General features: G+C 36.1%; 1 protein-coding gene across 4 annotated transcripts in view; it reads right to left on the bottom strand.

Moving 5' to 3' along the window:
• Positions 1–26,426, bottom strand: part of LOC150106162 (oxysterol-binding protein-related protein 8-like) — a 387,947-nt gene that overhangs the window by 312,260 nt on the left and 49,261 nt on the right. For all 4 annotated transcript variants that reach the window (XM_090394505.1, XM_090394508.1, XM_090394504.1 and 1 more), the window contains exon 3: positions 10,866–10,937. In XM_090394505.1, coding sequence (XP_090250631.1) covers positions 10,866–10,937 — 72 coding nt within the window. The remainder of the gene's footprint in view (positions 1–10,865; positions 10,938–26,426) is intronic.

Raw genomic sequence — 26,426 nt, 5'->3', positions numbered from 1 at the left:
GAAAGCATATGGTGTGAGGTAGAGGTAGGCAAGACAGGATATTTAGTGGGGTGTTGCTACAAACCAAGGAGCACAGAGGGTGGGGACCAGGAGATGTTTAGACAGTTCAGCTAAGCAAGTGCAAGAAGAATAATTGTTATGGGAGATTTTAACTACAGCAGAATAAATTGCAACATGTAATACAAAGAACAAGAGGTTCAAGAGTGTTGGATTTGGTCATAGCATCAGAAGAGTTGATAATAAGTTGATTAAGGACTTCCCCAGATGAGTCTGACTCCATGAGGTCTTGGGATAATAATAATAATAATAATAACTGAGATGACATCTCTCCCACCAGTTGGAGAGAGTGACCATGTGGTTTTGACTTGGAAGATGAATAGACATGCAGGAGTATCAAAGAGACAGGAATGTATGTGGAATTATAAGGCAGGTGATTTTAATAGTCTTAGACATCAACTTGGGGAAGTTTCATGGAGGGAGGAATTGGAAGGCCGGGATATCATTAGAGCTTGGGAAATTGTGAAGGAATATTTGTTAGCAGCAATAGTAAATCTTATTCCACAAGTGAAGAAGAGGACACAATGTGCAGTAAAGTGGATGACAAACAATATTAAACAGGAACTGCATGTGAAGAAGAAGCTATGGAAGAAACTCTCCTTATATCTCCTGGATTCAGGCGATATAAAGACACAGGTGAAGAGCAGATGCATGAAGAATATGACACAGGCCAGGAGAGTGACTAGTATGGTAAGGAAGGCGAAACTGGAATATAAGAAGAGATTGGCCCTAAGATCCAAAGAAAATCCAAGGGAATTTTTTTTCAGCTATGTGGCATTTCTCAACAATCATTTCTCCAGTAGGAGGAGAAGATTGCTGAAGAATGACATTATGGGATAAAAATGGAAATAGAGTGACTGATTCAGAGGACATAGTGGAATTGTTCAATGAATACTTTATTGGAGTATTTCATCCTGGAGAAGTAAATTTTAATACTAGACTGATAGGGCAGGTTCGAGGTTCAGAGGTGCAAAAGGAGAGTGTGTTCCAAATATTGAGTACTCTGGATGTAAGTAAAGCTGTGGGACTGGATAGCATTTCACCATGAGCTTTGAGTGAATGTGCTAAAGAAATGACAGCTCCTTTAATCTGGCTTTTCAATGAAAGTCTGGTTGTGGGAAAAGTGCCCATGGAATGGAAGGAAGGTAAGATAGTGCCATTGCATAAGGGCGGTAACAGACTGGAGGTGTCTAATTATAGGCCAGTTTGTGTGTCATCAGTAGCTGTTAAGATCTTGGAGAAATTAGTGAGGGACCGTATACAGCATTGAGCAGATAAGGGCAATGTTCTGTGAGCGTCAACATGGATTTGTTAAGGGGCGCTCTTGTTTTAGTAATATGATAGCTTTTATGATAAAGTTACAAGAGCATTAGATGAGGGAAATATACTGCCATTTTCTTAGACTTAGCGAAGGCATTTGACAGGGTGCCACATGATAAGCTGATATTTAAGTTGCAGCACATGGGTCTGGATGTCAGATTGGTCAACTGGATTCAGGATTGGTTGTTTGATAAGTATCAGAGAGTCGTGTATGGTGGGGGAGTTTCAAGGACACAGAGGGTTACAAGTGAGGTCCCACAGGGCTCAGCACTGGGACCTATATTGTTTAACTTTTATATCAATGGTATTGTCAGTGGATTGGAGGGGGATATTCAGTTGTTTGCAGATTATGCAAAGTTGGGAAGGGTTATTGGTAATAGTGCAGATGTGGTAGCCCTGCAAGAAGAATTAAATAAGCTAGACAGATGGGCAAATGACTAGGGGTATCGGTTTAAAACAGCAAAATGTAAGGTCTTGAGGTTTGGGACACATTGATGGGATGCATCATACTCTATTGGAGGAGCTGTCCTGGAGGATGTAGGGGAGATAAGAGATCTGGGGTTGATGATAGATAGAAACCTGAAATTTAGAGGACATATTGTAAAGGTGGTGAAGGTAACACAGAGAATTGCTGCAATAATGAGAAGGACACTGACATGCAGATATAAAACATTTATCATTCTGTCGTATAATATCCTGATCAGACCACACTTGGACTATTGTTCTCAGATTTGGTCCCCAGGATTTGAAAGGGATAAATTAACTGTGGAAAAGGTACAAAGGTGGATAACAAAGATGGTTTCAGGACTGTACAATGTTAATTATGAGGATCGGCTGAGGGAATGTGGATTGCAGAGTTTGGTGGAAAGAAGAAGGAGAGGTAATATGATTGAGACTTTTAAACTGTTCATAGGTGGTTACACGGTTGACACTGGGGAGTTCTTTTGCTTGGTTGAACAGCGGGAAGTAGTGATGACAAAGGGCCATCCCTGGAAGTTGCGGAAGGAAACTGTGATGTGTTGCTAAGGCATCTGAATTCTATCAAATGCCTTAGCAAAGTCTAAAATTATCATAGTGTATCCATTCCCTTTATTCAAACTTAGCCATAACAACTGATTAAAACAGAAAGACAGTTTAATCTTGAACAAAATCCTCTTCTCTATTTCTAGAGTTTACACTTCTCTGTTTTGATCGAACTGGTCCTACCTTTCCTAAGGTCAAGGCATTCCCAATAAGCCATTGGGAATGGCTTGCACTTTGTTTGCCATTACACTCACCAACTAAATTTAATGCACAATGAACATGTTCATGCAACCACTCGGTCATATCTATTGTTTTAAGAATACTTGTGCCATAATGTTTCTTAAAATTTACACAATAACACAAGAAAAGGGTGAATAATATTTATTCATCCTTTTCTGCAACCATACACAATTTCAATGAAAATTACACATCATCATCATCGTCAGTGGCAATAGAATACAAGGTAGAACCAGAACAATGGATTAATTTAAAACAGTGAGAGCCAAGTGATGCTATACACACAACAGCAGAAAGTAAAAAAAACTGAGGAAACCAGTATTATTAATTATTAAAACTGTATTCTTAATTATTAAAAAAAAATTCAAGAACACCAGTCCCAGATTTCTCATGCAAAAGCTGAGAAATTTGGTCTTGCAGAACATGGAGTACATACCAACTACAATATCCTATGGTCCAAAACATTTAATCCATCTACCATAAGTTCGCATTTGAATCAAAATGACTGATCTTACTTTTGAAAATATAGGAAAGTCTTATTCTAATCACACATAAAGGTTTTTTTTTAAAAAATAATAATAATGTTCTTCTTCTTCCCTTTTTTACCTTATGGTGTCGAGGGTTTTCTATTCATTAACTGCAACCATACACAAGGATAAGGTGGTTAGACCTATGCCTCCCAGTGTATCCTATGCCTGAAGAAGCATCGAGTTCTCAAGGCTGGTTTGCCTGCTTGCAGAATGAACAATCCGAGATAAAATGAAGAGAAAAAACTCCTGCAGTCCATGCCAAGGCTGGCTAACTTGGCTATGTCTGAGAAAGATCAAGATATTCACATCAGCGACAGGAACTGAACCCAGGACACTCTTTTCCCAGGCATATGGTTGTGAAGTGCATAGCCACTCGACTAACCACACAGAATAATAATGTTAACCATTAATTATTTTTAAGTTAAGTAATAGTAATAATAATGTGTTTCTTCAGTTTTTTTTGCCTTGCACTGTCTAACATCACATGACTCACTGTTTTAAATTAGTCCACTGTTCTAGTTCTACCTTGTATTCTATTACCAATTACTATTGATGATGATCTGTAATTTTCAGATCGAAATACATGGCTTTTAATAAATATCATTCTTCCTTTTCTTATGTTAGCATATGAATTTCAGTCATATCTAGTTCCCCCCCCCCCCCCCATGACTATTCACATTCTCTCTCTCTCTCTCTCTCTCTCTTTTATTGAACAATCCAAGTGCTCGATCCATTATCTTGATAGATAAGGAACTGAAGTTCAGGGGACGCATTGTGAAAGTTGTAAGGATTACCCAAAAATATTGCTGCCATAACATAAAGAACACAAACGTGTAAGGAGGTAATAGTTCTACTCAATAAGGTGCAAATTAGGCCTCATTTGGAATTTTGTACACAGATCTGGTCACCTGGCTATATCAATGATAGTGAAACATTGGGGGGGGAGAGGAGAGAGAGAGAGAGAGAGAGAGAGATTACAGAGGCAAAAAACTAAAACTGTCTCAGGACTCGGGAATACTGAGCATGAGGACAGACTGAGGGAATGTGATCTTCAGAACTTGGCAGACAGGAGGAGAAATGATATGACTAAGGCTTATAAGCTGTGAGAGGAGCAATAATTCATATGTAATAATTCCCTGAGGGAATTATTGCATATAATAATGGATGATGTAAGAACTAGAGGTCATCCCTGTAGGCTATACAAAGGTCATGTGAGTAAAGAGGTGAAAAAGAGATTTTTTTTTCTTGGTGGGTGGTGAACAAGTGGAATGCATTGCTAGAATGGGTGGTGAGTGCTTGAACATTGAATGAGTTCGAAGCAAGGTATGATAGTTATTGTGGTCTGTTATTATTTGACCTATAGATGCCACTGTAGTGCAATTGGAAGAACAGTGGAACATTACACTCTTCGATTGGTAAAGACCTGGGTTCGATTCTCGTCGTGACGAGGGGAATCCTTATACAGGCTTTTTCGATTGAAGGTGAGTTAGCCGATTCCATACAGTGGTAACAGGGTTTTCCCTTTCTGGAAACTCGGGTTTTTCATTCCACGTACAGACAAATATGCCATTGTTGGTGATGATGGGCAATAGATGGCATTGATGACAGTAGTGTCATAGTTTGGAGAATTTGGTAGTAGTGGAGAGGATGAGATATATTTAGCAAAGTAGAGTAGTGTGCCCTCCCACGATGAGTCCTGGGACTCCCCGGAGGTGTCACGCAATAATAATAATAATAATAATAAAAAATAAATTTTATCACTGTCATAAACAGGATTATCTACCCATGCAAAAAAAAAAAAAAAAAAAGGCAATATATCTTAAAAATCAAACAAGTAAGAATCATAAGAGCACAGATGTACATCAGAGAGACAGACGTAGAACTCCTTTCATGAAAACTTAAGTGTAGGACTTCAGCAACTTTTCCACATAAGCAATAATTATAGAACATAGACATACTCCAACCATGTGCACATTTTACATAATCCATAACAAAACTATTTATATTGTCCAAATAACAAGAGTATCTCAGTATGAAAAGATGGAATATAGGTGCAAGTAAACCTAACAGAAAAATTTAAAACAATCAACATGTGGTTAATATATAGTTGACAGTCATACTGTATTAAACATGCAGAAAGGCTTACGTGTTTACAGTACATGTTATTTATTTTCACGGTATTGATGGCAACACACAATGATAAGAAAATAATATTTATTAACTTATTTGCTGATATTTCACTAGTATTATATCCAGCATCTTCAGAACACAAAAACAGTTTGTCACAGTATGCAAAACAACGACAATTTGGTATAACAGTGGAACTAGTTTAAAAAAATTGTAAGGGACAACAAAAGGAACTACAGCCTTATTAGGCACCACCCAGGTTGGAAAAAGAGAGAAAACAAATATTAATTAGATCTTAAAATGACTGTCTCCCAGATTTTCAGTAAATTTACATTAGCCATACTTGTTGAGGTTCGGAGAATATAAAAGCTTCTGTTGATTCCAAAAACAATCTTGCTCTCTCTCTCTCTGACTTATGACTTCTGTATAGCACTTTTGATTTCTTCCAATTGATCTTGTGTGAAGTGGTATCCAAGGCATGGTCTGCTAGACCTGACTTGCCATAAGGATAGTGGCACAATTAATTAATTTTTTTATGTTCACCAAAGTGGATGTCAACTGTTCTTCCTATCTGTCCATAGTAAGCCTGGTCACAAAAACAGGGTGCTTCATAAACTCCTGGATGTGATAAGGAAAGAGTTTGTCCTTAGGTGAATGGATGAGAGTTTCCAATTTGACATATGGTTTAAATATGGTGCATAGCTAATATTTATTGAGCACTCTAGATATCTTTTCAGGTGTGCCTTGAATGTATGGGATGGTAACAGTTTTGCTGCGGTCTTGTGTGGTAGGCAATGAAGGGGATTTCTGGAGAGCATTTGGTATTTTTTCTATCCTATGGAGATTATAGTCATGGCTAAGAAGGTGTGACATAAGTGAGTGAGTTAACCAATAAGAGCATTGTTGTTGGGACCAATAGCTCTAGCTCTGTGAGTTAGTGTTTTTAGGATATGATACTGTTGAGCTGGATGATGGTGTGACTGACTGTGCAAATATCTCCCTGTATGTGTCTGTTTTCTATAAACAGAAAAAGATAAGGAACCATCTGGAAGTTGTGTAATTAGTGTATCTAGGAAAGGCAGACAGTCATGGAGCTTCCTGTTCCATTGTGAAGTGGATTTTAGAGTGCTGACTATTTAAATGCACTAAAAATGTATCCAGTGTGTCTGGACCACGTGACCAAATAGCAAACACATCAACATAGTATAGTCAAACCACTGGTTTGAGAGCGGATGTATTCATAGTTTGCTTTTCCAAATGGTCTATGTAGAAATTGGCTAAAGGGGAAGCCCATTACAGTCCCATCTAGTTGTTTATATATCTTCCCTTTCCATGTAAAATAACCTGCATGTACTGTAAATTTAAATAGTTCAAATATATCAGGGGGAAAATGTGACTTCAGTAAATCAAGGGTTTGATATAGTCATATTTTCCCCCTGATTGAGAGAATGTAAATTGCAAAGACTCGTGAAGGAGGAGGGTAGATATGATTGAGACATAAGTTTGTCAAGGGTTGTTATCAGGTTGATATGGAAGAGATTTTTCATAGAATGGGAGAGGGAGATAGAACAAGAGACCATCCCTGGAAACTGAATAAGGAATGTGTGAACAGAGGAATTGGTTCTTACATGAAGAGTAGTTCATGAGTAGAATGCATTGCCTGAGTGTGTTGTTAATGTAGACACTTTGAATCAGTTTAAGACACAGTTGGATGAGCTTTGTGTGTGATAGCATATAACTCTCACAATGAGTCCCTGACTCCATGGATGTTAGATGCTAATAATAATTTGCTCCCAGGTAAGTAAAATTCTTAACTTCTTCTATAGCATGTTGATTGATTTTGATCTCTTTATGGCATTTGCTGTTTATTATTATTATATGACCACCTCCAGGGAGTCCAAAGACTCATCAAGGAAGGGCACCTACTCTACAACTCCATCTCCACCACTCAATCCCCCAACTACAATGAACTGCAACTACCATCATCTATGCCAACGACATCTACCACCCACTAGTACTTTCACAGACAATCAGAAACATCCATGCCAACAGAGGGATCTGAACCCACAGCCTTTTGGCTGGAAAGCAGATATGCTAATCACTCGGCCAACCAGGCCGGCACTTTTATTTTAGCCATTTATTTTAAGACCAATCATTTCAGCTGTTTTATACAAGACTTCCAATTTTGTTTGTATATCATTGTATTATGATAATATCAAAATTATGTCACAAGTATAAATAAACAATAGTTTACTAAATGCAAGCGATATTGCCAATTATTACACAAAATAGTACTTATCTTTTCTAGAGCCTTTTAGCAGCTTTTCAGAAAGAAAACATACTGGACATTATATTCAGGTTCCCCATCACTCTAGTCAAAATTCTAGTATCACAGGATATCTCATCCATTTATTCCATATGGTGTATCAAAGTGTTTAAATAATAAATAAATCAGATCTACTTTCTTATTTGATGGTTATGAGTCATTCCTTGACTCCAGGGAGTCAAGGACTCCCTAGAGGTCTCAGGTGATAATAATTTTCTCAAGAATTGTGAAGTGTTACTACATCACTATAATATCAACAGATTTATGGTTATCCCCTTTCTGGGAGATCTATCTCCTCAACCCTGTGCATAACTTAAAAAAAAAAAAATCATTAACTTTAGTTCAATATTACAGTGAGTGATGCTATATGTTTACTTGTGAATGTATTCCCACTTATTGAAACTGATATGCTAGTGAACGAATATTTTATATATATATATATATAAAAAGTGAAGGATTATTAGATGAAACTATCAGCAAAGGCTGAAGTATGTCTAAGCTCATATTATTCTTACTTGCTAGGAAATCTTTTTCCAAAGATATACTATGGACAAAAGACTAGAGTCAACATAAAAGTGCTAACTAACAATTTAATCTTCATTTTCACACTATTTAATTTTTCTATTGTGTTCAGAATAGTGTGTGCTGCTGACAAAATGATTCTTTTGCTTTAGAGCTTCGGTAGCAAATTATAGTCCAATAAGCATCTCAGGAGCAATGGGTAAGGTATTGGAGAAATCGGTGAAAGACAGAATTCAGGACTGAGTGGATAGGAATATGATACTCTATAAGGGACAACATGGTTTTGTATTGCCTTAGTAATCTTCTTACTTTTTATAATCAAGTGATAATGGGGTTGGATAAGGGAAATGGGTACCAGGTAATAATTCTAGACTTTGTAAAAGTATTTGACAAGATTCCACATAGAACTACTCTACTACATAAATTAAAGCAAATGGGAATATATATGAATCTGGTAATTTGGATTAGAGGGTGGCTTGTGGACAGATATCAAAGAGTGGTTTATGGAGAAGTTGAGTCCACGAGTAGGCAAGTCACTAGTGGTGTATCACAGGGTTTAGTAGTTGGTCCTCTGTTGTTTAATTTGTATATCAGTGATATAGGAAATAATCTGACAGAAAATGTTCAGTTGTTTGCTGATGATGCTAAACTGGGAAATTGGTAGATGAAGGTGATGCAGATGTCCTGCAGGAAGACTAGAAATATGATCAAAGTAAATGGTTGCCAGTTTAATGTAGCCAAATGTAAGATGATGCACTCTGGGAAGAGATCAGAAGCTGCGTACTATACTGATGGAACTGAACTACAGGAAACTGATGAGGTCAGGGAGTTGGGTGTGATCATCGACAGGGAGTTGAAGTTTAGAAGGGCATATTGCGAAGGTAAGTAAAACAGCACATTAGATAATGTAGTTGTTGAAGAACACACTAAAAGCAGCAATAGAGAGGTTATCGTTCTTCTATATAAGACACATCTGGACTACTGCGCACAGATATGGACTCCTGGATGCTGTGAGGAGGGGGGAGGGTGATGAAGTTGTAGAGAGGAACTGGAGGTGAGTGACAAAGATTGTGACAAGTCTGTGGAATGCTCCCTATGAGAATAGACTGATGGTCTGTAGGCTTCAAAAATTAGCTGACAGGACATAGGAGGCATGACAGAAGTATTTAATTATTAAAGAGATTTTATAGGATTGATACTGAAGACTTTTTCAATACATGGCAAGAAGAGAGAAAACAAGTAGTTAGCAAGGGCGTTAAAGACTAAATATTTTGCTAGGAGGGTGGCGAATGGGTTGCCAAAGGTGGCTGTTAGTGCTTCATCAGTGAATGAGTTTATGAGTGAATGAGGTGAGGTATGACAGGTATTATGCAAATGATGGCTATTGTGTGAATAATGGATTTCCCACAATGAGTCTCCTGTTTCCATGGAGATACCTGAATAATAATAATAATGCACAGAATAACGTAAAGGAATGGAAATGATATACTTATGAAAATGAGTTAGGTGTTAATATTAGCTGTAAACAGATGATGAATCAGGGTAACCCCAGTGACTTAGAAGTTAGCTTTTCTGAAGACTAGCTTTGAAGTCAGTGGGTTTACTTTGCCTCATCATTCTTTTACTACTAATATTAGCATCCAACTCATTTTCATAAATATATCACGATATTAACGTATCACGATAATCATGATAAATAATAATAAAAAAGCTTATAGGGCGGAAAGACTGAGTTTTAATTTCCAATTTCTAATTTATGAACAATATACACAAGTTAAATTTTCTTTGTTATATTTTAAAGCTAAGAGATAGATAATTTTTTCAAAATGGACTGATTTTATTTTCAGATACATGAAAAATGGAGAATACTAAATTAAGTTTTGAAGAAAAAAAGAAAAAAATATAATTCTAAAGTGGTACTGGAAGTATAAAAAAGTTCAGCATGTTTGGAAAAAAATAATCAAAAACATGTTTAGAGATACACTGGTGTTTTTTAAACAAGATGGAGCACCCCGCATTATCATAGAGCAGTATGAGATCATCTTGGCAATAAATTTCCTGATCATTGGATAGATATTGGATCTTTACTGAGGGAGTGCTTTTGTATAGCTTCCAAGATCTCCAGATATCATCCCTTTGGATAGTTTTTTTGCATGAGGATACATACATGAAAAATCATATTTACAGTTGTAAACTGCAATCACTAGAGGAAATGGGGATGGTAATACAACAGGAAGCAGAAAACTTGCACCTACTTTATGCTTTTCAGTTTGTAGTAGATCAGTTGCTGAGAGATGTGACTCATGTATTCATACCAATTGTAGACATTTAAACTAAATTTATGTTTTTGGGGAAAAATTGTCTTAGCTTTAAAATGTGGTGTTGTTCGTGAAATATAATTTTTAAACATTCCATATAATTTCTCCGTATGAGAAATCTCCCAGATGAAACCAATCCCTCAAACTCACAAATGATAACATCCCCTCCCAAGGGTAACTAAAATGCCAACCTTTAATAACACAGGAACACGTGGCCCAATATTCAATTCTCTCCATGCATAAGATATATCACAACACACACACATATATTATAAAGATAAAGATAGAAAATATCTGCTCAAAACAAGCTGATTACTTCTTTTGAGTTTCAATTCAAGTTTATTACTTGAAAAATTCTACTTTTCAAATAACACTTAATTCTTTGTATAAAAAAATTCTGCTTACCCTTGGTACTATCAACAGTATCATCATGTTTAGAATTCATACCACACTTGAAGAAGGATGGAGGAGGAATTGCTAGTAAAAGAAATTTCATTTCACTCTATTAAAGCTGCTAATTAATAGTATACTATCTGTTTTTAGTAATTCATATAATATTTGAAGTGGAAGTCTCAAGTTAGATGTTTAATGAAATCAGCACAAAGAATGAATCAAACAATAAACTGTTGTTTAATGATACCAATATCTGATATTATGAATGGAGTACAATCTTCAGAGTACATTAGAAATTGTAACAATTATACAAGCAACACAAAGCAAAGAAGATCTTAGTCCACTGTGTTCCTAGTAAGGAATAGTGCCCTGTAGCGATACTGGTAGGAGGCCTAGGTTGTAACTAGAGATTCCTAACAATTACTGTTTCTGATATTGTGGAAGAATTTAACACAACCATATTTATTGGTATTTAATAATTTCTGCAGTAATTGCTGCAAAGAATAAGTTTTTTCCCCATCTGAATCTGTGGATGACCATGCCCAAGGCATGGTCCACTAGATCTCACTGGTCTATGATTATGATAGCAGATATATTTTTTTTGTTCTATGAGAATGGAGTCTTAGATCAAATCAGATCATCAAAGGATGTGATTATATATGAGGTGTTGTCTCTCTCTCTCTCTCTCTCCCCAGTTGGTAGGAGCTGATCATGAGGTGAACAACACTTAAGTGATGGCCAGCAAGCTTAGAGAAACTGCACAAAATAAAGACTTAAGCAGAAAAGAGATATTCCATTGGCACTGATTAAGAGCTATTTAAGAGCAGCAACATGTCAATGCATTTCAAAGATCAAAACATTGAATAAGTTAGGTGTAAAATACATTAATGAGAAAAGCATGTAACCTATAATAAGGATGGAAGTAGCACAGGTTAAATAATAGTAATAATGTGCATGGAACGCTATTACAAACATTAGAGCAAATGGGAATGGATATGAAGCTGGTGGCATGAATAAGAGGCTGGCTGAGAGACACTAGAGTGTAGTATATGCTGGAATTAAATCTATGAGAATGCAGGTGACTAATGGAGTGCTTCAGGGTTCTGTAGTAGGCTACTGCTCATTGATTTGTATATTAATAATATTGAGAATGATTTAAGGGGGATATTCAGTTGTTTGCTTGTGATGCAAAACTGGAGAGGGCAACAGTTGATAAAGGTTATGTAGATATCCTGCAAGATGATTTAAATAAATTGGCATTGTAGGTGAAGGATAATGGTGATCGATTTAGTGTTGCAAAATGTAAGCAAAGCTTTTGTGAACAAAGAGTTGAAGTTCACAGGGCATATTGCAAAAGATGCAAAAAAGCTGAAAGGATTAAATGGATGTATATAAGGAGGTCTTATTTTGTTAAAATAAGACCTCCTTATTTTAACTTTTGTTAAAATAAGGAGGTCTTATTCCTCTTTATAAGGCTATGATTTGGCTGCATCTTGATTACAGTGCACAGATTTGGTTACCTAGGTTTCTTGAAGATCAGGTGGTGGTGGTGGAGAGGATTCAAAGACAAGTGACCAAGATGATGACAGGTCTGTGGAATACTTCCTATGAGGATATGTTAAATGTAAGTTGCAAAGTTTAAGAGGGGGCAAAAAAGAGTGGGCAGAAACTTATAAGATATTAAAAGCTTCTATAAGATTGACACAAAGGAATTTTTTTCAATACATAACAAACTGAGAGAGAGAAAAAAAAAAAAAACTATAGATCACATCTGGATGTTGTGTAAAAGTGTGATTAGTAAGGGTGTTTGTTTCAATAATGAAATACCATGAGTTGGCATGTTAAAAAGAATTATAACATCAGAGGAAAACTTACATAAATAACTTCATTAGAGAATTTTCATCTAAGTATTACAGGCATCGTCAGTATAAAATCACAGAATGGAATTAAATATCAACAAACAATTCTAAGTTTTAAAAGAGGTAAACCGTGAGTAGACATAACTATACATAAAAATATAACGGAAAAACTCACGTAGAAAAATTATTTAATGGTATAATTTTCGCCCGTGTGTCACAGGCATCTTCAGTACAATTAGGCACAAAAATTAAACATTAACTGACAATTCCAAAAAGCGCCACCTAAGTAGCTGGTGTAAGATAACTAAAAAGGTCAATAACTTTCCTAAAAAAAAAAAAAAAAAAAAAAAAAAAAAAAAAAAAAAAAAATTAATACAATAAAAAGTTAGGAAAGATTAGCTGATTTGTAAAGTACTATCTCCCATAAAGGGGACAGACGTAAGCCGTCGGATCTGTTTAAGTTAGGAGAATGAAGTAGAGTTTCACATGCTTCTTTATAAAGGCGTTCCATGAGAAACTGACTTTTGTGAAGAACTCTTGTCTTTTTCCAATGAACTCTGTGTCTAGTGAAGATGGCATGTTCTGCAAGTCCAGACTTTTCAGGTTTAAAGTATTCAATATAAGATTGGTGTTCTTCTAGCCGAATGGAGGCAGATCTTCCCGTTTGTCCGAAATAACATAATCCACAAGAGCACGGAATCTGGTAGACACCTGGATGATTGAGATGTGGAAGCTTGTCCTTTGGAGAAGCGAGAAAGGTGGAGATTTTTCTAAAAGGTCGAAAGGCAACAAAAATATTCAGTGGTTTTAAAATTTTTGCTATACGTTCACTGATGCCTTGTATATAAGGGATGGTAATGCGCGTTATTTCCTCTGTGTTTGAAGAGGGAGACATATTAAATCTACTCAAAGTTCTTTTAATGAAGCAATTCTTATAGCCATTAGATAGAAAGGAAGAAGTTATATATCGTATTTCTTTCTGTAAAAGATCGTCTGTAGAACAAAAGGAGTGGGCCCGATGAACCAGTGTTTTAATAGTTCCTGCCTTTTGACTGGGATGGTGATGAGATTCCGCATGGATATAATGGCCTGTATGAGTCTTCTTTCTATAAACTGAGAAATGTAGGTTACCATCTGGTTGGCGAAGAATTAGAAGATCTAAAAAGGCTAACTGCTTATTTGATTCTACTTCTAGGGTAAACTTGATCCTAGGATGAAATGCGTTTAACTTATTGAGAAATTGTTGAAGTTCATCAGAAGAGCCATTCCATACAGCAAAAATGTCATCGACATATCTGAACCAATGAGTAGGTCTGGGAGAAATATTGTCAAAGATACGTTGTTCAAAATGTTCCATAAAGAAATTGGAGATAGCAGGAGAGAGAGGATTACCCATTGCTGTTCCTTCAATTTGTTGATATAACTTATTTTTAAAAGAAAAATAACCAGAATTTATTACAAAATCAAATAAGTTTACAATGTCTGAAGGAAATTCCTGTTGTAGTAATTCAATACTTTCCGAAAGAGGCACATTTGTAAATAAAGAAACAACATCTAAACTGATCATGATATCAGAAACGTCCAAATGAAGATCTGAAATTTTATTTTTAAAATCCAAAGTATTTTTTATATAAGTATCAGTTCTTCTAGTTGAAGAGGAGAGTAAATTAGATAAAAATTTTGAGATTTTGTAAGTTGGGCAACCTATACAATCTACGACTGGTCTTAACGGAATGCCTGGTTTATGAACTTTTGGAAGACCATACAATCTAGGTGGACGACCGAAGAAGGTTTTAAGTTTTTTCTTTTGATCTTCATTCCATGTAGATACATTATCTATAAGAGAATTAAGTCTCTTCAATTGACTCCGGGTAGGATCCGATGTAAGAGGCCTATAAGTTGAATAGTCGCGAAGTAAAAGAGACATTTTTCTCTCATATTCCTTCCTATCTTGAATCACTACAGCCTTCCCCTTATCAGCTTTCGTAATTATTAAATTATTGTTATTCTTCAGTGATTTCAATGCTTTAAATTCAGAGTAAGAAAGATTAGGACGAGGAGGCTTGGCATGAAAAAGAATTTGTGCACATTCAAAACGTAATCTGTTGGCTGTTTTTTGGGATAAGGATCGAATACCCCTGTCTATGTTATGAAAAAAATCCATAATAGGCACCTTATTCGGCGTAACAGCGAAATCATATCCTTTTGATAAAACAAAACGTTCACAGTCTGTTAGTGGACGTCCGGAAACATTTATGACTACTTTATCTATATCAATAGTATTATTACTGGATCTAGGTAAGCTGACTAGTGATTCAAATTTGCGTTTCAGCTTGTCACGAGAATCATTGAAAACTACTATAATGCGCATATCTTCGAGTTCTTACTTAAAGGTTTTCAATGATTCTCGTGACAAGCTGAAACGCAAATTTGAATCACTAGTCAGCTTACCTAGATCCAGTAATAATACTATTGATATAGATAAAGTAGTCATAAATGTTTCCGGACGTCCACTAACAGACTGTGAACGTTTTGTTTTATCAAAAGGATATGATTTCGCTGTTACGCCGAATAAGGTGCCTATTATGGATTTTTTTCATAACATAGACAGGGGTATTCGATCCTTATCCCAAAAAACAGCCAACAGATTACGTTTTGAATGTGCACAAATTCTTTTTCATGCCAAGCCTCCTCGTCCTAATCTTTCTTACTCTGAATTTAAAGCATTGAAATCACTGAAGAATAACAATAATTTAATAATTACGAAAGCTGATAAGGGGAAGGCTGTAGTGATTCAAGATAGGAAGGAATATGAGAGAAAAATGTCTCTTTTACTTCGCGACTATTCAACTTATAGGCCTCTTACATCGGATCCTACCCGGAGTCAATTGAAGAGACTTAATTCTCTTATAGATAATGTATCTACATGGAATGAAGATCAAAAGAAAAAACTTAAAACCTTCTTCGGTCGTCCACCTAGATTGTATGGTCTTCCAAAAGTTCATAAACCAGGCATTCCGTTAAGACCAGTCGTAGATTGTATAGGTTGCCCAACTTACAAAATCTCAAAATTTTTATCTAATTTACTCTCCTCTTCAACTAGAAGAACTGATACTTATATAAAAAATACTTTGGATTTTAAAAATAAAATTTCAGATCTTCATTTGGACGTTTCTGATATCATGATCAGTTTAGATGTTGTTTCTTTATTTACAAATGTGCCTCTTTCGGAAAGTATTGAATTACTACAACAGGAATTTCCTTCAGACATTGTAAACTTATTTGATTTTGTAATAAATTCTGGTTATTTTTCTTTTAAAAATAAGTTATATCAACAAATTGAAGGAACAGCAATGGGTAATCCTCTCTCTCCTGCTATCTCCAATTTCTTTATGGAACATTTTGAACAACGTATCTTTGACAATATTTCTCCCAGACCTACTCATTGGTTCAGATATGTCGATGACATTTTTGCTGTATGGAATGGCTCTTCTGATGAACTTCAACAATTTCTCAATAAGTTAAACGCATTTCATCCTAGGATCAAGTTTACCCTAGAAGTAGAATCAAATAAGCAGTTAGCCTTTTTAGATCTTCTAATTCTTCGCCAACCAGATGGTAACCTACATTTCTCAGTTTATAGAAAGAAGACTCATACAGGCCATTATATCCATGCGGAATCTCATCACCATCCCAGTCAAAAGGCAGGAACTATTAAAACACTGGTTCATCGGGCCCACTCCTTTTGTTCTACAGACGATCTTTTACAGAAAGAAATACGATATATAACTTCTTCCTTTCTATCTAATGGCTATAAGAATTGCTTCATTAAAAGAACTTTGAGTAGATTTAATATGTCTCCCTCTTCAAACACAGAGGAAATAACGCGCATTACCATCCCTTATATACAAGGCATCAGTGAACGTATAGCAAAAATTTTAAAACCACTGAATATTTTTGTTGCCTTTCGACCTTTTAGAAAAATCTCCACCTTTCTCGCTTCTCCAAAGGACAAGCTTCCACATCTCAATCATCCAGGTGTCTACCAGATTCCGTGCTCTTGTGGATTATGTTATTTCGGACAAACGGGAAGATCTGCCTCCATTCGGCTAGAAGAACACCAATCTTATATTGAATACTTTAAACCTGAAAAGTCTGGACTTGCAGAACATGCCATCTTCACTAGACACAGAGTTCATTGGAAAAAGACAAGAGTTCTTCACAAAAGTCAGTTTCTCATGGAACGCCTTTATAAAGAAGCATGTGAAACTCTACTTCATTCTCCTAACTTAAACAGATCCGACGGCTTACGTCTGTCCCCTTTATGGGAGATAGTACTTTACAAATCAGCTAATCTTTCCTAACTTTTTATTGTATTAATTTTTTTTTTTTTTTTTTTTTTTTTTTTTTTTTTTTTTTTTTTTTTTTTTTTAGGAAAGTTATTGACCTTTTTAGTTATCTTACACCAGCTACTTAGGTGGCGCTTTTTGGAATTGTCAGTTAATGTTTAATTTTTGTGCCTAATTGTACTGAAGATGCCTGTGACACACGGGCGAAAATTATACCATTAAATAATTTTTCTACGTGAGTTTTTCCGTTATATTTTTATGTATAAACAATTCTAAAAAGTGCCACTTAAGTAGCTAATGTAAAATAACTATAAAAGGTCAATTTCCTAACTTATTTTTTTAAAAAAATTATATATTTTAAACAAGTTAGAAAATTATTGATCTTTTATAGTATCTTACATTAGCTACTTAGGTGACACTTTTTAGAATTGTCTGTTTAATTGCCATTTGGTCATCTGACAATGACTATGATACTTAGGTGAAAATTCTATGCTAATAAAGTTTTTGAATGCGAGTTTTTCTCCAGTGTTATAATTCTTAGTAAAGGTTTGCAGGCTAGATTTTTTGCTCGGAGAGTGATGAATGGGAGGAACAAATTGCCAAGAATAAGTTGCGAGTTCCCTCACAGTGAACTAGTTAAAGGAGATGTATGAGAAGTATTGTGTAAATGTTTGTTTGGATCGCTCATGATGAGTCTTTCAGAGAGATACTCATTTTATAATAATAATTTGGTAAAGAAGATAGCAAATGTGCATTATGAGCAGAAAGTAACCAATCAGGCAAAAAAAATTCTACAGTTTTATTTTTATTTTATTATTATTTTTTATATATATGGCAAAAATAAATAATGATTATGGTAAGATGATGCTAATGAATAAAAACTGCAGCTAAGGATGTAGTCACAGTATTCAATTTCCTGTCTGATACGAGAAGGTTGAGTGTGCAGGGAATAGGAGAGATCGACTCATGATGAGTGAGCAAGAGGTATATAAGGAATCAAGTAAACAATATCAACAAGGCAATAGGACTTGATGATGTATCACCATGTCTTAAGGACTCCATAATAAGAACTACACTGGAACAGCTGGGATTACATCAGTTTTTCCCAATGTTTTTTGGATCATGCTCCACCTCAACTTCTCAAAGATTTTGATGCCCACTCCCCTCTAGTATAATAGTCAGCCAAGTTCAATATAAATATGTAGTTTAAATAAAAAAAGGAACATAGGTAAAACTGTTTTTAATTTGACTTTCTTCAATGAATATAAATTTTATATTACACTTTATATATTATAAAACATAAATCGAACTGAACTTGGGAAAATAAAATCCAAGTTAATGCGATCTTTGAGTTTGATGTGTGCTGCAAAGAGTTTTTATTTGAGATACTAATTTAGTCATTTTCAATTTCAAATCCCCAAGGTTTTGATATCCAGATGATTTATTTTTTTTCAGTAGTAAGTCATTTACAGCACTAAAGCCACATTCAACTAAATATGACAATGGGAAGATCAACAGTGTTTTTTTTAGCAAAACTAATTGAATTTCGGTATTTCATTTCTGTCTAGTCAGAAAGCCATGCCATTGTTCCTTTTATGTTAAATAAATTTCTAATAGACTCATCATTTGGCTTTTTTGAGAGTTCTTCTTGATGCTGTATTTATGTTGAGTGCTGTACTAGTGATGTCAGCTTTTTTTTTCTCGGAAAGTCAGGGTTGCAACATCGACAATTTATCGCCGACAATGGCGAGTTTTTTTACTATATTGGTGATGAGGTGACGAATGCAACATCGTTTTCTAATTGCCTTCCAAAATATTCAAATTTCCCCACGTTGGGAAACACTGGATTACATATTAGATCAGTGAGGTGGATAGGTGACTGGCAGTAAGGCAGGTATGGTCAAGTTGTGTATGGGGCACAGTATCCTGAAAGAGAAGTCAGTGTTGCTCTGCAGGGGCCTGTTTTAGAGCCACTGTCATTTAACTCGTATACTGATTACAGTATACGAGTAACAGGAGATAGGTGTAACGATAGGTGTAACAGGAGATAGGCATTTATTAAGATATTTAACTTGTATATTGATTACAGTGGGATAGGTGTAACAGGAGATAGGCAACTGTTTGAAGATGCAAAGTTGGAGAAAATAAAGAGGAGTCTAACAGATTTTGTTGCTCTATAGAAGGATCTAAATAGGCTGTATGGGTGAGCAAGTCAGCAGAGCTACTGGTTCTGCATTGCAAAGTGTAAGGTTTTGACATTTGGTAGGCAAGGATGGAATACAAAGTATTCTGAATGAGGTGGAGAAGAGAAATACCAAAGTGGTGGTGGTGGCAGAGAGGGACCTCAAGTCTGGAGATCATAATACTCATGTTGTGAAATCCTCATATTAGATTATGGCAATGACAGGGAGAACCTTGACATGCAGAAGAAAGGACGTCATGGTTCCATTGTAAAACACCTTAATCAGATCCCATATAGATTACTGTGCACAGATTTGGTCACCTTGTTTTCATGGGGATGAGGATATATCGAAAAGGGTCCAGAGAAAATTAAATTATAATAAGTGATTAAAATTGTGACAATGTTAACTGTCAGTATGGTAGACTGAGTGAATACTGTACTCACTCTCCAACCAACAGGTTGTGAGTTTGAACTGCACTGTGGACATGATTATTTGTGAATGTCTTTAAGTAGTATTACAGCAGACAAACCTGACCACATGGCATCACTCTTTTCCTCCAACTCCTGCACAGATGACAAACCTTCTCCTACCAAGCAAGTAACAAAACACTATATGCCTCCTGTGGTTTTTCAGCAAAAAGACATAAAAAGAATACCAACAAAAACTAAAAAAATGGACACTAGTCCCAACAGCATCTTCCAGTTGCCGTTGGGACTAGTGTCCCAACTCAAATATTGCTCCAAAGCTAACACACATCGTCTATCATCTCTTCTATACTCAGCTGGCACTTATCCAAATACTCGGAAGCAAGCATATATCCAACTTATTTCAAAAAACGGGAGACAGAAGTATTCTGTCCAACTACCAAGCATTTGCCATTGCCTTAATACACTCCAAAATAATGGGGAAGTCATCAACAGTCATTTTCTCTGTTATTTAGAGGCCCACTTGTTAATTAGTGACCGCCAGTATGGATTCTCAGCCTCATTTCCCTTCTTTTGGAATCCAAATTGTCAAATTGGCTAAGGACGTCCTAAAAGAAGATGGAGTGATGAATTGTCTAATTTTGTCAGGAAAAATTGGTTCAACCATTGCCAAGAACAGAGAAAGGTGGGAAGAACTGGATGAGGCCTTCATCCAGCAGTGGACAGAAAATGGCTGAAAAAAAGAAGTATGGATTCTATCAATCTAGAACCATGGATGATCTCTTGGCCAACATCACCACTACTGCACATGTCACGGAGAGGTTTGGAGAAACGTGCTGTCACATCTCCAGGGCTTTTGATCGTGTTTGTGGACTCATGGCTTGCTTAGCAAAAACTAGCTTCATTTGGTCTATTTGCCTCCCCCAGACACAGTAACTAGGTAACCAACTTTCCCTTTGGTTATTTATATGTATCATGATAGATGGCTTCCTCTCCTCAAGCTTTGCCACTAATGCAGAAGTGACTCAAAGCAGTCTTCTTTTTCCTATACATAAATGACCAACTCGCAATCACCATCAATCCTATCCACAACTTTGATGAGAGAACACCACATTCATCTTACTCATTCAACAAACTATGCAGTACTCAGATATCCCAAGCATCAAGATTATCTGCAACAAGTGCCTGAAACATTGATTTCCATATCATCCTTCAGTGGAGTGAGGAAAACCATGGTCACCTTCAATGCCACCAGAAAACACAGTGGTGTCTTTTATATTGCAAAAGGAATCTCAGCCCACCTTCCCATACTGAAGGTATGGGAAGGTGAGTAATATAACTTCAGTAATACACAAATCTTCAGACAGAATGATCGCTTGCCTTTGGATGACATTTATCTCTAGTCTCTCCTGATATAAACATTTCACATCTATAGCTTCCTCAGCCTCTAAAAAAGGAGGTATTCTTCTCTGATAAAGATGCTATCTTTCACCCACCCACTGATGATGAGCAGATTTCAGATTTGTATCAAGCTACTAACTCTATATAAATCCGAAATCTGCCCATCATTAGAATACTGTTCACATGTTTGGGGTGGTATACCTAAAAATCTTAATTTGATCCCTCTCTCATTAGGCTCATTTCAACCTCTTTCTCACAGATGCACTCTTTTAATTCTGTCTCTTCTACAGAGTTGAAAAAACCAGGAACTGCATTCATTGCTTTTGTGGCATTTGCCAGAAAAGTAATAAATGCAGTTTATTGTTTATGCATTATTTTAAATACATTTAAATACATGGGATGATGTGAAGATTTTGGTGGATGCAAGTATCTGAAGATTTCATGCAATGGTACAAAAGTCACTTTGATGATGTACTCACAGAACAACATAGCCATTTTGTCTGTAACATTGTTGTTGTTAAGTAGCGTGATTGCATTCTTAAAATCTTGTTCAAGTAAAGGGCTGCAGGAGGTGTATTAAGAATTTTGTTCATTGTCTTGGGTTCATAGCCATTGAATGCGAGGTTCTGTCTTAGGTAGTGCAGTTCTTCATTCCTTTTAACTGACATGCTGGATATATAGTATGCTTTATCTCGTAATGTTTTAATCATGCCTATCTTTTGTAATGGATCATCGGTGGTGTGAAGCTGCATTTAAAAATCTTCCCATTGTGATAGGTTTTCTGTATACCAAAAAAAGGATGATATTTTTTCTTCATTTATTTTGACAAGGATATCAAAGAACAGTAATTTTTTTGTGATCTTCCATTCAAGATATTTTATATTGGGATGCAAGCTAATCAGATAATCTTTGCAATTAATTAAGTCATCCATTGTTCCTGACCAAATAATGAAAATATCATCAATGTAACATACCAAATTTTTAGTTTCTTCTGATAGTTTTTGATTGAATTTGTTTCAAAATTTTCTGTAAACAGGTTGGCTAATGCTAGAGAAAAAAAGGGGGGGGGAAGAAAAAACCATGGCAAGTTCTCCTTTTTGTTCCCATTATTTGTCCTGAAATATGAAAAAAGTGTTTTCCATATAGTGTTTGAATAGTCTTACTGTGTCCAGTGAGAAAAGGATTACAAGTAGGTCCATTGTGTCTCCCTGGGTACACTGGTGAAAAAATTGACAACATCTGAACTTGCTAAGATGTCTGAAGGCTCTATATTCATATTTGCCGGCCTGGTTGGCCGAGTGGTTAGCATATCCGCTCTCCAGCCAAAAGGGAGCGAGTTCGAATCCCACCGTGGGCATGGATGTTTGTGATTGTCTCTGGAATATACCAGTGGTGGTCGGCGGTAGATGACGTTGGTGTGGTTGCGGTCAGTTGGTGATTGAATGGTGGAGAAGGAGTTGTAGAGCAGGTGCCCTCCCTCGATGAGTCCTTGGACTCCCTGGAGGTGTCAAATAAAAATAATATCTCTCACCTTTTCAATAAAATGTAAGCTAGTTTTAACACGATTCTGTTTTTCCTACATGTGGTGATATCAGGTTCAACAGATATTTTGCTAAGCATGAGGTCGTAAAATTTCTCCCATCTACAGTTGGCCATAACAGAATATCTTTTTGTGTGTATATTTGGTGAACCATAAATTCTTGGGACTAATAGACAAACCTAGGATATGATAAGCACAATGCCACAGAATGTGACTGGAAAAACTAGCAGTGTTCCAACAAGCATACAAGCATAATGAATTTAACATTTTTATTCTGGTTACTTATTTGTATGCCAGTTGTGAAGTTATAACATCTAATATATGTAATTAATCATTTCTAGTCTTTTGTTGTGTAGTATAATTTTTTTACTAGTACCTCTGACAATATAAGTCTGAAGATTTACAAAAATTGTAGGGTTATAATTGCTTATTTTTATTAAACTCTTTATTTATTAAAATGTGGTCTCAATACCAAAAGCATCCTACAACAAAAACAAATGTCAGTAGTGAATGGGAAGTGATCAGAGATTGTTTGAGAGAAGCAGTGTCCAACTGCATACCCGTTGTCAGAGGATACACCAAGTGTGGGTGAAGCAGATAAATCAAGTAGAGGAAATATACAGAAAAAGGTGATCAGCATACTCATAAGTAGTACAGAGTGCAGGCAAAAAGGCTGACTAGTATGATAAGAAAGGCCAAATGAAATTATGAGAGAAAATTAGCTAAGCAGGCAAAAGTAAATTCAAAAGAGTTTTTTTCACTATGCAGCACGTAAGAGAAAGAATGTTTAAAGTCATCTTTTCATGATCAATGCTGATGGTAGAAATGGCAGAAACAGCAGCAGAAGAAATAGTTGAGTTGCAAAGTGATCATACTTCAAGGGTGTATATCATCCAGATGGAGATTTTGCAGTTTTCTATCAATGTCTTCAATCTGTCACATCAGTTGCTGATGTAACAGAAAGTGAAGTGAGAATTGAGGTAAATGAACATGAGGTTCTCATTTACCTCAATTTACAGGTCTCAGTTCTGGCAAGGTTCCAAGGGAGTCGAAAGAGGATAAGATAGTACCATTAAATAAAGGTGGCTACAAGACAGTAAATTACAGACCAATTAATATCTCAGGAGTGGTGGTTAATGGTAAAATCCAGCAATGGATAGACAGGAATACAATACTTTGTGCAATTTGGAACAAATGGGAATAGATATGAAACTGATGGGCATGGATTGGGGGAGTGGATGACAGACAGATGCAAGAAAGCAGTGTATGGGGGTGGAGGTTTAATCTAGGACAATGAGAGTGACTAGTGGAGTGCCTTAGGGTTGTTACCAGGGCCACTGCTTTCTGATCTATATATTAATGATAAACACCTAAGCTTCAATCTATACAGCATACTAGTTCTTCAAAAGTAAATTAAGATTAATATTTGTACAGAAAATCAGGGTACATGTTCATTAACACTCAATTAACTGTTTGTGCATTATTTTAAATACATTTAATACTTTGAGAGCGAGAATGGTCAATGAGTTTAAGGAGTGGTATGATAGACTTTGTATTTCCTAGGAGGGACCTCCTTCGATGAGTCTTGATAGACTGTGTTTCTTAGGAAGGACTTCCCACGACGAGTCTTTTGACTCCATGGAGGCCCGAATTATAATAATAATTCTATTTTATTAATCATATGAAGAGCCAAAGGCTTCAATTCGGACATATAAACTTATTTAAGTTAAGGGATATTACATCCCATATTGTTTTATAGCCGAATAAGAAACTCAAAGAGTTTCATGCCGAATATAGTAAATATACATAAAGTTCGGCGAATCCAAGCGTAAGCAAATACCTGGATAGCGTTACAACTGACCCTTTAGGGAGTGCAACACTGAGGCAACTCATGGTAAGGTGGAGCATGCTCCGATCACTATTCTTGATATTTCCCCATAATGTGAAACCCAGCTCCTAGCAGCTGTATTACTATTCTACATTATGAGTGAGAGAAGGTCACTACCCAGACCAGTTTCAACCTTTATTGAGGTCTCATTAGTGAGTAGGTAGACCTAGAAATACCAAGTTTGTAGCGAACAGAACTTACATATACCCTACTATGAGAATTGCCAAGAAGGTACATTGCATCAATTAAACCACTTCCATGACATCTATGATTCCTAACAGTCCTGTTGGGAATGATAAATGCATAACAGAAGATCTGTATTTAAGTTTTGTCGATTTGGAAAGGGCATATGACAAGGTGCCAAGAGAGAAGCTATTCAATATGCTACAGTTATATGGTGTCAATGGGGCATTATATCAAGCAATACTTAGTCTTATTCGAGTTGTGAGTCAGCAGTTAGAATTGAAGGAAGTACAGGAAGATGGTTTAATGTTAAATCTGGTGTGAGACAAGGATGTACATTATCCCCTCTGTTATTCATTATCTATATGGATCACATTATGAAGGAAAGTGGTATTAAACATGATATCAAAATTGGAGATGTTAATGTCAGCTCTTTGCTTTATGCAGATGATGTTATACTTCTAAATAAATCTGCTACAATTCTGCAAGATTCTCTGAACTAAATTGAATAGCTGTTGTAATAGATATGGTATGAAGGTCAGCAATAAAAAGACAAAGACAATGAAAATAGGCAGAATCATTGAAAATGTCAACTGTGTTGTGAATGGGGAACCTGTGGAACAAGTGAAACATTTCAGCTACTTAGGCACGATTTTTACTGAAGATGGTAAATTACATATGGAAATAGACAACAGAATAAACAAAGCTGGCGTGGTAGGAAGTCAATTGAATAAATTCATATGGAATAAGAGAGAAATTAGTCGGAACACTAAATTAGCTGTATACAAGACAGTTCAAACCAGTTTTAACTTATGGATCTGAGAGCTGGGTCAGAAATAAAACACTTGACCAAAGACTAGAGACCGCAGATATGAGGGTCCTGAGAAAGATCAGAGGCGTGAACAGATGGCATCAATGGCAATATCATATTAAAAACGAGGATATTAGGAAAGAACTTGACATTGTCACCATCCAGGAATGTGTTAGCAGAGCTAATCTCGGGTGGTATGGTCACTTAAACAGAATGGGCAAAGAAAGATTAGCAAAACAAGTGTTCTTTGCCAGGTTGGCAGCAAAACGACCCAGAGGAAGACCAAGATATAGGTGGATTGATACGGTACAAAGTGCCTTAGACGATAGAAATATAAGATTTGATAATGTTGGAGTCTTGACAAGTAACAGGCTGATTTGGAGGAAAATTGTAGATAGGAAGTTAGTAATTATGTAATTTTTTTCATGTAGTACTATCATATCCTGTACATGGTAGGAATTTGATGATGATCGTGAATGAGTCTAATGGCAGGCAGAGAGTTGAAGTTCAGAGGTCATCCTGCACAGGATGATGATTCAGAAACATGACCAAACTGGTGACAGGTCTGTGCAATGCTCACTATGAATACTTGATGTGTAGGTTGCAAAGTTTTGACAGGCAGACAAGAGGGGACATGATAGAAACGTATACAATATTAAAAGGGTTCTATAAGATTGAAACAAAACAAGTGGAAAAACTTCCAACAACTTTCTCTAATCCAGAGTATTTTAATAATAAGGTGTGACAACTTTTGGCTACTCGCATATGAAAATATGACTTCTGCATTACTTCGACTTTAGTATCACCTCTGGGTCTGGCTCCCACTGATTCCTTGAGATGAGACATCAATAAAGGTCATGAAACCGGACTGGGTAGTCACCCTTCTATAATGCATAGCATTATACATGTCTGCAAGGAGATGTGTTTTGCTTTA

Source organism: Typopeltis vanoorti, chromosome 6 (assembly GCF_054136105.1).
Source record: "Typopeltis vanoorti isolate ZY-2024b chromosome 6, IOZ_Tvanoo_1.0, whole genome shotgun sequence".
Classification (NCBI taxonomy): Eukaryota; Metazoa; Arthropoda; class Arachnida; order Uropygi; family Thelyphonidae; genus Typopeltis; species Typopeltis vanoorti.
This window is presented reverse-complemented; position numbering and strand designations above follow the sequence as displayed.